Source organism: Equus quagga, chromosome 14 (assembly GCF_021613505.1).
Source record: "Equus quagga isolate Etosha38 chromosome 14, UCLA_HA_Equagga_1.0, whole genome shotgun sequence".
Taxonomy (NCBI): Eukaryota; Metazoa; Chordata; class Mammalia; order Perissodactyla; family Equidae; genus Equus; species Equus quagga.
The window spans coordinates 73,984,339-73,997,024 of record NC_060280.1 but is presented as its reverse complement, the minus strand read 5'-3'; the positions used below and the strand labels follow the sequence as shown (position 1 = coordinate 73,997,024).

At 38.0% G+C, this 12,686-nt stretch overlaps 1 protein-coding gene across 3 annotated transcripts in view; it reads right to left on the bottom strand.

The window, feature by feature from the left end:
- The window catches only part of CHEK1 (checkpoint kinase 1), a 30,187-nt gene extending 19,185 nt beyond the window's left edge, over nt 1–11,002 (bottom strand). For 2 of the 3 annotated variants that reach the window (XM_046685183.1, XM_046685181.1), the window contains exons 1-5: nt 7,567–11,002; nt 6,724–6,808; nt 5,677–5,900; nt 4,434–4,498; nt 4,281–4,350 (exon numbers count right to left, since the gene is read on the bottom strand). In XM_046685183.1, the coding sequence (XP_046541139.1) occupies nt 4,281–4,350; nt 4,434–4,498; nt 5,677–5,900; nt 6,724–6,788 (424 nt within the window). In that variant the 5' untranslated portion in view covers nt 6,789–6,808; nt 7,567–11,002. The remainder of the gene's footprint in view (nt 1–4,280; nt 4,351–4,433; nt 4,499–5,676; nt 5,901–6,723; nt 6,809–7,566) is intronic. The other variant, XM_046685182.1, reaches the window with a different exon arrangement.
- Between the last annotated feature and the right edge of the window lie 1,684 nt (nt 11,003–12,686).

Genomic DNA, 12,686 nt, shown 5'->3' with positions numbered 1-12,686 from the left:
CAGTTGGTAGGAAGAAAATATGTAAAGATACACCTAAACTAAAGATCCACAAACCACCAGAACTTCTTGTCAAAGTGGCTAAGTTTAAAAAAGGGGGAAGAACTCTGCACAAAAAACAAACCAGAAGAGCAAATTTCCACCCTAACTTCCCATCTTCAACACACACAAACTGCAGGCAGAACTTTCTTATATTTAGTGAATAACTACTGCAACTGGGTGACACTGTGCTAGCCAACATAGGTAGGTAGATTACTGCAGAAGTCTAACAGTAGACAACTGTTGTGAAGGTTATGAAAATATAGAACATGACAAGATCTTTTGGCAAGGGAACCTAACCTAGTCTTAAGAGTTAGGGAAGACCCTCTATTATCAAGATGTCAACTGGTACAACCTTTTTAGAGGGTAATCTGGCAAAAGATGTCAAAAATTGAAATAGTCACACTCTTTGAACTAGCAATTCCCACTTCTAGGACCATATCCACAGAAATACTCCCTAAAATTCACAACATAAGGATACTCATGGCAATATTATTTGAAAATTGCTTAAATGTCCATCAACAAAGAACTCTTACAACACATGTACATAATGAAAACTATGTAGGTTGCTGTTAAAAAAAAAAAAAGATGCATCTATATGTACTGACATGGAATAGGTTATAAGTGAAAAAAAAAGGCAAGTGCCATGCAAATATTCATTATAACATGACTATTTTTATATGGGCCTGTGCACAAATTTATAGAACAGTTATCACTGTTGTATTTTTTTTAAGCTAGAAACAACTTAAATGTCTCAAAATAGGGGACTGATTCTTTAAAAGTCAAGTGTATCCACACAATATAATATGTAAGCCACTGGTGATATTTACCTGTATTTGACTTGGGAGGTAGCTACTATAAATATCCTTTTAATAGCTATATGACACATCTTGACAAACCACTGAGATTAAGAGTTCCAAGTCACTTATAAGTAGTAATCACTAAAACTACTGGTGGATGACCATAATATTCCTTGGATTTTGTTGTTTAAAGAACTGCATATAAAAAATTCTAAATTGAGGAGTGTGGGTACCTCTGAGAAAAAGAAAGGGGAATACAATTGTGAAGGAATACACAGGAGGACTTCCAACTATACTGCTTTCTTTTCTGAAGAAAATAGAATATATGTTCTCTTTTTTGAAAAGAAGATTTTTTTCTTCTTTGAAAAGATATTGAATAGAAAAATAGGATATTTATATAATAGGCAGGATATGAAGAATAATTTAACAAACATCCACTAACCCAACACCCAGTTTAAGAACATTCTATTTCCTTTGAAATCCCCTGTAAATACTTCCCTAAATATATTCCCTTCCCTACTTTCTTAGAAGTAACCACTATTCTGATTTTTTGTTTTATTATGCCCTTTCTTTTCCTTGGAGTTTTTTTCCACATTTGTATCTCTAAACAATATATTTTATTTTACATATTTTTAACTTCACAAAAATAGAATCATACTTGTATGAACTTCTGCATCTTTCCTTTTTTGCTTTATATCATTATATTTCTGAAATGCATCCACATCATTACTTGTAGCTATAAATCATCCATCTCATAATTTATCTGTTCTGTTGTTGACAGACATTTGAGTTGTTTCCAGTCTTTTGCTATTATGAACACCACTGTTATATATATAATGTTTTCTTTTTTAAGCCAGATGGGTACACAGTTGTTTATTATATTTTAATTTATTATATTATGTATTATATATTTTACACAGATTTTGTGTGCCTGAATTTTTTTTAAGTTTTAAATAAAAGTAAAGGTTTTTATGCTATACAAATACAATGTAAAAGGGCAAAAAGTGAAGTCCACATACACATAAGAAAAAAGCATATATTCTATGATCTAACTTACATTATGTTTTATATATATCTCTACTTGAGTCGTGAGGATAAAGAAGAGATGTATCATATCTCATAATCCAAGTAGATTCTCTTACTGTCCCCATTTTATAGATGAAGAAAGTGAGGCAGAGAGAAGTTAAACAACTTATCCCAAGGCCATATACCTATTACAAGGTGACGTAAATTAAACCTAGGTTCAAAGGACTATCACGCTCCCGCTCTTAATACTATGCTGTACTGCCTCTCATACTTAGAGACACACTCAATCCCTCTTTCCCAGAGGGTTTTACGTAGCTTGAAGCCTGCATTTAATCAAAAAAAGACTTATTTTGTAGATGAGGAAGGGGAAGAATTGACTATAATACCATCAAGGCTATTAGCATTCAAAAAGTAATAGAAATAGAATAAAAAATGGAAGTAAGGGCCAGCCCGGTGGCGCAGCGGTTAAGTGTGCACGTTCCGCTTCTGTGGCCTGGGGTTCGCCGGTTCGGATCCTGGGTGCAGACATGGCACCGCTTGGCAAGCCATGCTGCGGTAAGCGTCCCACGTATAAAGTAGAGGAAGATGGGCAGAGATGTTAGCTCAGGGCCAGTCTTCCTCAGCAAAAAGAGGAGGATTGGCAGATGTTAGCTCAGGGCTAATCTTCCTTAAAGAAAAAAAAAGGAAGCAAAAGGAATACTGCCAGCTGTGCTCTAATTTCTCAGGATTCATCAACAGACCATTCTACAGTTCCTTTTTCCCCACACAAATTTTCTGAATATCTAAAATTTTGCCATGTGGCCTATGAAACAACTTGCAGTAGGCTAAATAACCAAGGGAGGATCTTAGGTACCTAGGTTAGTAGATGGGTTAATAAAAGGGTATCTAAAATATATTCACCAAAAAATGAACAGTGATTATAACTGACTGGTGAGTTTCTGGTGATTTTTTACTTTCTTCTTTATACTTTTGCTCTTAAGTCATGGATATCTTTTATCTTTATAAAGAGAAAAAAACCAATACTTTTAGTTTGGGAACAAAGTTTTCATATTCCAGATATTATTACATACTCACATCTCCATTATTCATTAAATAAACTGGCTTTTCTTAATTTATTCTCTTGTATGAAGGTGAATTATAGAGTTCAGGAAGAGGTTAGGAGGCTGATAAGAAAGTATACTGTTACTTGTCATGAACAGTAACCAGAAACACTAAACCTCAGGGTGGGACAAAATCTTAAAAGTACTTAGGTCCAACTAGCCAAGCAATGTTTACATTCCCTTTTCAATATAACTAACAATTAATAATCCAATGTCTGACTCTCATGTTATAAACTCACTACATCCCAAAGCAACCTATTCAGCTTCTGGACAGATCCATTCATGGCGTCATCCTTGTACTAATCCAAAGTGCTTCCGTGAAGTTTTCACCCACGTTCTGAAGAACAGTATTTAAGGTAGCAAGTTTCCCCTGAGTTCCTTCAATTATTCCTTATTTTACACAGCTTGTGTTTCTTCCATCATTCTAGTCAGTCTCCTATGAAAGTACTTCAGTGGTCTACGTGTCTTTTACAGTATTGTCCCAGGACACCCATTATTTCCGGCATGGTCTCACCAAAGTAGTGTTGAACTACTACCTTCCTCATTCTCAATAATGTCACCTTAGTTTCCTAATGACCAAATCACAATGGTGACTAACATGAAGTTTGCTGCCTAGAAAAAGTCTTTTTTAACCTGCTTTGCTACCAAAGATATGCCATTCAACTGTACTTATTTGGTTAGTGTTTTCAATTCAAATACTGGACTTTAGATTTTTCCCTATTGGAAAACAACTTGTTAAATCTGACCCACCTCTCTGCTCTGCTAAAACCATTCATTCAATATTTTTGAACGCCTACAATTTGCCAGGCACTATTCTAACGCATTAAATAGAGCATTAAACAAAGGAGACAAAAGTCACTGCCTCTTGCAGCTAACATTTCTGTCATCTTTTTTGATCCTGATTCTATAAGCTAACACTCTCACTATCCATTACTCTCAGCTTTTATGACATCCCTAAAATATATCCAAACTCCTTACATCCAAATCTTAGATTAAAAAGAACAAACAGAAGGACAAAGCTAAGGTCCAGGGTATTCCAATAGAAACTTCCTTTTATTAATTCATTAAAGAGTTGCTTAAGCTTATTCATACAGTTATTCATCCAGTGAGCTACCCTTGCGTCTAGGTCAGATTTCTCTATCTTATCCACAACTATCATGAAGGACTTGTGAAGTCCAAACATACCAAGTCTCCCAAATTTCTTAGACTTTTCTTCAGATTTTTTTCCCTGAAATTTCAGTAAAGCAAAAGCCTTGATCCTGCCTTGTATAGCTATATTAAAATAATTTAGGCAGCAGTGACAAAATGTTAACCTTACCCCTTTCATCCAATAGGAGATTTTCTGGCTTAATATCCCTATGAGTTATTCCAATACCATGCAGATAAACCTAAGAGGGAAACATAACCAAAATTCAGTAACTTATTTGTCACGTTAATTTTAAGTAAAAGGAAAAGAGACAATTGCACCTACCACCCCTGCCATGAGTTGATGGAAGAACCTCTGAGCATCTTGTTCAGGCATGCCTATGTCTGGCTCTATAAGAATTATTTATGAAAGTTAGTTTACCAGGTAAGTATAAACAGACGTCAACCACATAGTCTCATAACTCTAAGGTTAGACATTTGTGATTGTACTTTAGCACACAGAATCTTATGCTAACAATTAAAGACTCTGGAGTTCACTAATTCATACAGTACTTAATAGCTCACATTTCCCCATCTGTTCATGGTGAAAATAAATTAACATCACAGAAAAATTACAGAGAAAAATAACAAACGATCATCCAAATCAAGAATGCAAGCCATATCTTGAAAGCCCCTGCTCATCTTCCACTAAACATGATCCATATGGTATCCTTCGAATTCTCCCCTAATTTCTTCTAAATGCTGACAATATTTTTCCTACCTCTGAAATGTAAATGCCAAAGTGTAAGCCTGGGGAAATCTAAGCTAATTCCACTAAACACTTAACAACAGATTTAAACTTCACATAATCTCTTACAATACAAAGCTGTGAATGCCTGTGAAGTTCCTTCAGGAAATACAGTTTTATTAAGAAATGTTCCACTGTCAGTTATCTTTTTATATTTTTATCTTCCTCATTAACTTGATTTTACACTCAACTCTCTCCTGAGATATATACTGGAGATTCTAATAATCAGTTTTTAACTTTTAATACAGTAGCTTTAAATAATAAATTTAGATTCACAGAACATATTTTATGTATTTCTCAGCATTCTTTAATATCAAGCCTTTGAATCTACATAGAACATTTAGGTAGCAAACATGGAAATTACTGAATATATATAAGGCAATCCTAGAAAATTCTCAATTATTTCATTTAAACAAAGAAGAAATATAATAACATGCTAGTATTTTGGGTCTGTAAATGTATGCAATGATTTCATGTAACTAGAAATGTCTACAAAGAAAAAAATTATATAGGCAAACAATACATTGCAATTATAATACTTCACCATGAAATTAGTTTATCATTCTTAAACTCCACAAAACAGCAATCTCAACCAAAATCACACATACAACTTGGGAAAAAAGTTTGTTGACTCTAATATATGCTTTCATGTGTTAATATAAATTGCAAAAACAAGATCTACTCCATTTTCATTATTGCATAAGCAACTGGATAAGGACCCAAGATTCAAAAACATATTAAGAAACTCATTTTGTAGAATTATCTTACATCTTTCCCATACCTATTCTATCAAAAAGTTCTCCGCCACTACAGTACTCCAGAAATAGATACTGAATATTGCCTTCTCTCCTGTGACCATAGAATTTCACTACATTCTCATGATTTAACATTTTATTGATACAGATCTCTTTCTTAATATTTTCTGGACAGTCTATGGCACGCTTCATGTCTACAATCTTCACTGCAACTGCTTCTTCAGTTCTTCTATTCACAGCAAGTTGAACTCTAAAAAGGAAAAGGAAGACATTTGAATTCTATTTCTTTTAAAACTTCAAAAGATTAAACACGACTCATCCAACTATTTTACCTTTATTACTTTCCCCACCAAGGAGAAACCAAGGAAGGGGTTTCTGCCATGTTCTCAACAGATACTACTCCTTTCTGAAATGTGAAGTATGACAGCTGATGCCCTAAAGAAGTCATGGTGCTGTACATCCAAAAGTCATTTAATAAACGCTTGATAAAATAAACTTAAATGGAATAACAGCAAGTCTAGGCCACATCACATATACACATGCTCTGTTCATTTAATTTTAATAACATTACCTAACATACATTAATCCGATACTATGTACTCTTGTGGTAACTGTTCTAAGCACCTATGGGGTAGGTATCATTATTGCCACCTTACAGCTGGGGAAACAGAGGCACACAACCACATTAAGAAGTTTGCCTCAGAACACAAAACAATGACCAGTACGTGATAGAGTGAGGGTCTGAAACTAGTCTGACTCCAGAGTCTATTCATTTGCTCATTTCACCACTACGCTTAAACCCCAACGAATAGTGGAAGGAGAAACTGACTTTAGAAGTCTCTTTCAGCTCTTTACAAAGAACGTTAAAAAAAGGAAGAAACAAATTAATCCTTACAAAAGATTGCATAGCTTCAGTTCCCAGAAGTCTTGGATTTCTAATCCAAATATCTGTTCTCTAAGGCACCACTGAATTAAAATAAACGACTCCAAAACGGCGAATATGTACTTAAAACAAAAACAACAGACAGAAAACTAAACAAGGGTGAAGGCAAGGTAAGCGGACTCGGACTCACTCTCCATAGGCACCTTCTCCCAGGGTTTGCACCAAGTCCCAGTCTTCCACAAAGGGCACTGCCATGACTCCACTACGCGCCACGGCTGTAAAAGGCGGGAACCCAGAAAAGACGGGGATGAGTATAAGCTCCAATCATGTCAAGCCACTGGGCTCTGCCTCTTGCCCTATTGCTCAATATAAATAACAGCTCTTGGTTCCCCCTTACACCCCATCCATATTTTACCCAAGACTTTAAACCACAAGCAAGCAAGTATTCTAAATTCTGGCATTTTGTTGTGTGAATCACAATCTCCATTCCCACACAACCCAAAGGCTGACGCTCTGCCCTGCTCAGGCTCAGAGGAAATTCCATAGCTGTGTTGAGGAGTGGGGGACAAATGTGTCATGGTGGATAACTGAAGAAGGGTGATGAAAGAGGTGGGGTTTGGGTAAGAGAGTAAGAGGATGCGGGCTAGTGGGGGCGGAATAACTACGACCACTGCAGCCCCTCCTCCCCGCCCGCTCAGTTCCAATGCCCACCCCACATCGTCCCAAAGGCCAGGAGGAGACGGGGCGGGGCCAAACTGCCCCAAGAAGCGGAAGGAAGGGCTGGGTGGCACACCGACGGCCGGGGCCCAAACCTCTGGGGTCCTCAGCCAGCAGAGAGCTGGTCTCTCCAGTCCCTCTACAACGGGGTCCCCCAGGTATTCCTTGGCCCTCCGAAACCACCCTCCGTGGGAGCCTCGCCGATCCCCTTCGCTCGTCCCCGGTAACATCCTCTCGCTGTGCCCCTCCTAACTAATGTGGACCCCGAACTCCTTCTCCAGATCCCTTACCCACCCTACCGACCGCCCCTCCTCACCAGGCCGTCCTTTGCCTACCACCACAGGAATCCAAATGCGGCGCTTTTCCCGCCAAAACTTGCTCGCGTCACACTGTCGCAAACTCGCGCACCCTTGCCGTAAAGTAGGACAGCGTGCGTTCCCCTGCTCGCTGCTCTGAAGATTGGCGGCTCCTGGCGGCTGGCGCAGAGACGTTCACCCCGAGGCTTAAGCCGGCCGAGCCTGGGTTACTTTGGAGAACAGCCCACCGCATCGTTACCAATGATCTCTGGGCCCAGACACGAAATGGTCTCCAGGGCGGCACCCTCGGCCGGGCGGTCCTCGCGCTCCTGGAGCCGAAGCCGCCTCCAAGGAGCCCTCGCACATCCGGCTGCGCCGTCCTCGCGCGCGCGCTCCGCACCTGGCGGGCGGGACGGATCCGTGCCTGCACCGACCAGCGGGGCACCTCCGAACACCCCGCCCGGCTGCCCGGCAGGATTGTGAGGCTCACATCCAGTAAATGCTACCTCTGTAACTTTAACGTGCGTTACAGATAAAACTAGAGCCGAGAACGTTGGACGCCTGTTGTAACTGATCCTGTGAAGAACGAAAGGAACTTTGTGGTGGGAGCCAGAAGCATCAAAAAAGCCTGGCCAGAGTAATGAGGGTGGGAAGGCGTCCGGATGAAGAAAGCTACTCATTTGTAGTTTGAGGTAATGCCAGGGTAACCAATTCCTGTCTCGTCTGAACTGGCTCCGAAAAAATACCTTCGCCCAGCCTTTGTAAAGGAAGAGTACCTGCATAGCGTAGTTTTACCCGCTTTGTCATTCTTAATGTGTAGGAAACAGGCAGGTATAAGCAAAAAGGCCGTTTCGCCTCGTTTTACAATGCAAATTTTAAAAGCAACCAGTTTAAATGGGAAAGTAAATTCAGGGGAAAGGGACGTGCCTGAGCACAAAATAATGTGGAAGAACTAAAATAGGTATGCCCCCTTCACAGTAAACTAGACTCTGAACTCAAGATGCAGGCAAGATCATCTCCATCCAATTCTCCAGTTGAAGTATGTCTGCCACATACATTGAGCATAACTAGCTCTTGACTGTGATACTAGTAATAGAGTAAAGTAAGTGCAAAATACGTTACACAAAAATGCATACATCTGTTTTAAACAAGCAAATTCAGGGACAAAAAAACAAGACCAGAACATTTCAAAATGCTTATCAAGTTTTTAACCATGACATCACAGTTTAGGTTTCATGTAATAAAGCAAGTTTTCCAGGTCATTTACTCCATTTTCTCTAGTTTCTGCACTGTATGCTGTAAACAATGAATATGAAGAAAGACGAGGATCTGTACTGTTCCTATATGTCTGGATGGAATTAAGGTATCTTAGCCTGAAAAAATATTAGTATACAGATTTCAGGCAGAATACCCGTGAAAGACAGCATATGAGAGAATGAATGCACACAGTAGCCTCTGTTCTTTTCTGAAACGTTACTAAAATAGTAAATCTTAATAGTAAATATTAAAATAGTAAAACTTACTATTTTAAAATAAATTTTTAAAAGGCAATACCCACAAGAATAGAGTATGAAAAAAAAATTTTGGAAAGTGGCAAGTCTTTAGATGAAAGATAATTAACTTAGATGAAAGATGAATCCTAAAGCCAGCAATGAGAAAGCAGAAAAGCAACTTGATTTGCATCTCAGAACTCCCAAAGGCTCCAGTAGAATTAGTGACACCAGGTAACTGAACGTGGAGGTGAAGGTGGGGCTAAAAAGAGGGTAGGTTGAAAGACTAAGAAGCAAATAAACCTGTGGATCCCCTCCCTCCTCTGTGGACCCAAGGAACTGCCCCTCCTCAAAACTGACACAAGACTTGAGAGGGTAAATACATAGGCTCTGAACTGCACAGCATCAGGCACAGTTAAAGGTTGCTGAAAACAAAGGGATCAAGTTTAAGTTTATGCATGGGAAGGTGAACCTCTAAGCCTTTTTTCCCCACTTTATTCCCAGAAATCTGGCAGCCTGGCTTGTATCTTTAAGAGGATATACAAGCCTTCTCCAGGGAATCTTATATCCCATAAAATCCTATAAAAGAAAAGATCTAAAGATACCAATATCAGGGATTTCCCAGTATAACAACTCACCCAGATCACAGGATAGTGAAGCCCATGTTCAGTAAGCCCCATCCCACCCCAAACAGACCTTCCAATTAGCTTTTTATAGTCCCACTCTTTAATAAGAGCAAACAACTAAGAATCTGGAAAGGGCTTTAATATGAAAGATTTCAAAACAAAGGAATACTCAAACAAAAAACATCTGGGACATTTAAAAAATATGACAGAAAAAAAGGAAACTAAATAGATACATTAGAAAAAAAAGTTTAGGAAATCTCCCAGAAGGAAAAATAAAGATGGAAAACAGAAGAGTAAATATAAGAATATTGGAAGACTAAGCCAGGAAATCCAACATCCAAATAACTTATTTTTCAGAAAAAGAAAGGGAGTTGGGGGAATCCACAAATTACTCAAGAAAACTTCCTTTGGGGCTGGCCCCGTGGCCGAATGGTTAAGTTCACGCGGTCTGCTTCGGCAGCCCAGGGTTTCGCTGGTTCAAATTCTGGGCACAGACATGACACGGCTCATCAAGCCATGCTGAGGCGGCGTCCTACATGCCACAACTAGAAGGGCCCACAACTAAAAGTACACAACTATGTACCAGGGGCTTTGGGAGAAAAAGGAAAAATAAAAAATCTTAAAAAGAAAACTTCCTAGAACTGATGAACTTGACTTTCCATACTTAGAAGCAAAAAAAGTAAATAAATAAAGTTTAAAGTACCCAGCACAATGAATGACCCACTCCAAGACACATCATTAGGAAAATTTCAAAACATTACATACAAAGAGAAGATCCTAAGAGGTCTGGGGTGGGAGTGAGAGGGAATAGACACAAAAACAAAAAATTAAGAATCAGAATAGCACTGCATTTCTCAACATTTAGAAGACAGAAAACAATGAGCCAATGCCTTTAAAATAATTCTAAGGAAAAGTTATTCGCAATCTGGAACTCTACCTTGCCAACTTATCAATCGTGACAAAAGACATGTAAGATCTCAAGAAATTTATCTCCCACACAGTTTCTCAAGAAGGTAGAGATGATAAGAAAGAAGTCAGGAGATTAACACACACAAAATGACAGTAAAAGGATACACCAACCCAAGAAGCTTATAGCAAATCTAGAGTAAACCAATCCAAATTGGAACATACCAGAACAGAAGACATCTCTAAGAATGAATATCTAATCAGTTTGAACATAGTAAAAGGATTAGTTGGCACAAATGAAGGAAAGTTTGGGAAGAAATTAGTGACAAGTATAAAAAACAAATGAAAAAATTCCCTCCAAAGAAATGTTATGCAGAAAAAAAATAGTAACAGTATACCACATGGTCTAGTTGTGAAAAGCCATAAGGTAAAAACTAAATCATAACTATAATAGAACCATAAAGATGGTAAGAATAAGTGTGCACATGGGAACAGCAGGATGGGGAAAAAGAGCTAAATCTTCAATTTCCACATCAGAAAGTCAACTGATGATACCTAAATTGAAAACCAACACATAGCAAAATTAAGCAAATTATTTAATGATATGGAGGTAAGTAATATGAGAATCAGCTGAGTTGCAAGTGGTTACCTCTAGGGGGTGGAAAACAGTGTTGGTGCTTTTTTAGAATTATTCCATTTTTTTACACTAAGTGCACTATAACAATGAAAAAGAAAGGTAAATTTTTTAAAAAGATAGCTTCATGTAGCCTAGAAACTAACAAAATTAAAATCATAAGAGCAAAAACAACTATAGTGATGAATTAAAGAGTTATCCCGTATATACTATAGAGGAAGATCACTAATCATCTCTGATATTATTCATATAGGTTAAAAAAAACAAAAACCAAAAAAACTCAGAATAACTTCTTCCACTAGGAAGGAATTCTGTATATAAATCAAATAATGTATTTACATACAGTAAATCAAATCTTACATCAAATCTAAATCTCACCCACAGTTGAAGCACTTAATTTGGTTTGGAAGGCTAAATTTCCTGGGTACACAAGTTTTCCTGAGCATACCCTTTAGGAGCACCATTTTGACTTATCTAAAAGCCACGTAATTGCTCCTGTTTCTTAAAGAGAGGTAACACTAAACAGTTACCCTGTATAGTTTTTAATGACTTAGGTTTACATATATATACATACACACACACACACACACCCACCTCACTGGTATCTGTTTTATGTTGTAAAATACATACAATGTCCTACTGTACTGAACAGAAAGCTGTCTGTCTTGACATTAAATATCGATGGGACTACAGTGTTTTGAGTTAAAATTTTTTTAAAGTTTCTCTTCCCCTGCAGTTAGGCTAGCACTGCTCTCTAGGTACCTGCTAATGGCAATTCATCCCTCTTCTAATTTGTAGCTTGTCTGGCAAGGGCTTCAAAACCAGATCATCAAACTTGTTAGTGGTGTTTAATAACAACACATAGGCTAAGACTAAAGGAGAAAGAAGCTCTCTTTAAATAACCGCAAGAGTTTTAGTGCATAAGCTAAAGGAAATGAGCAAAGAGACATTTACTGTATCATGGATAAGTGAGAGTACTGAAAAGCTGGATTTCAAATAGACATGTAGGATTATATTTCAGCTGATTCAAAAACACCTACTGACCATCAAGTTCTATACATAATGTTGAAGGAGTTTCTCCCTCTCCATTGATAACAATACTTCCACTGTTTGCCCTGAGTCTTCAAAACTGCTTATTTTGGTTTTACTTGATTTATTCCTGCTTCAAAGAGGAAAAAAAATAAAACCTAGCTAGTCCCAAAGAACTGCTGAGATCAGGTCTGGCTAGCAATCTTCTGTCCCTCATAAAGTCAAAGAGCCCCTAAGGACAAGAGATGTTGAGAACAGAGACACAATGAAAACAAAGCTGCCTTTCCTGCCCAGAAATCCATTCCTCTGGTCCCACAAACATTTATTCATTCAAAAAGAGTTTATAGAGCACCCACTATGTGCAAGGCATTGTGCTAGGTGCTGCAATTTTTGAAATGACAAAATTATTTGTATATGTAAGATCTGAGCTAGTCCTTGATAGTTTCCCTGATCTG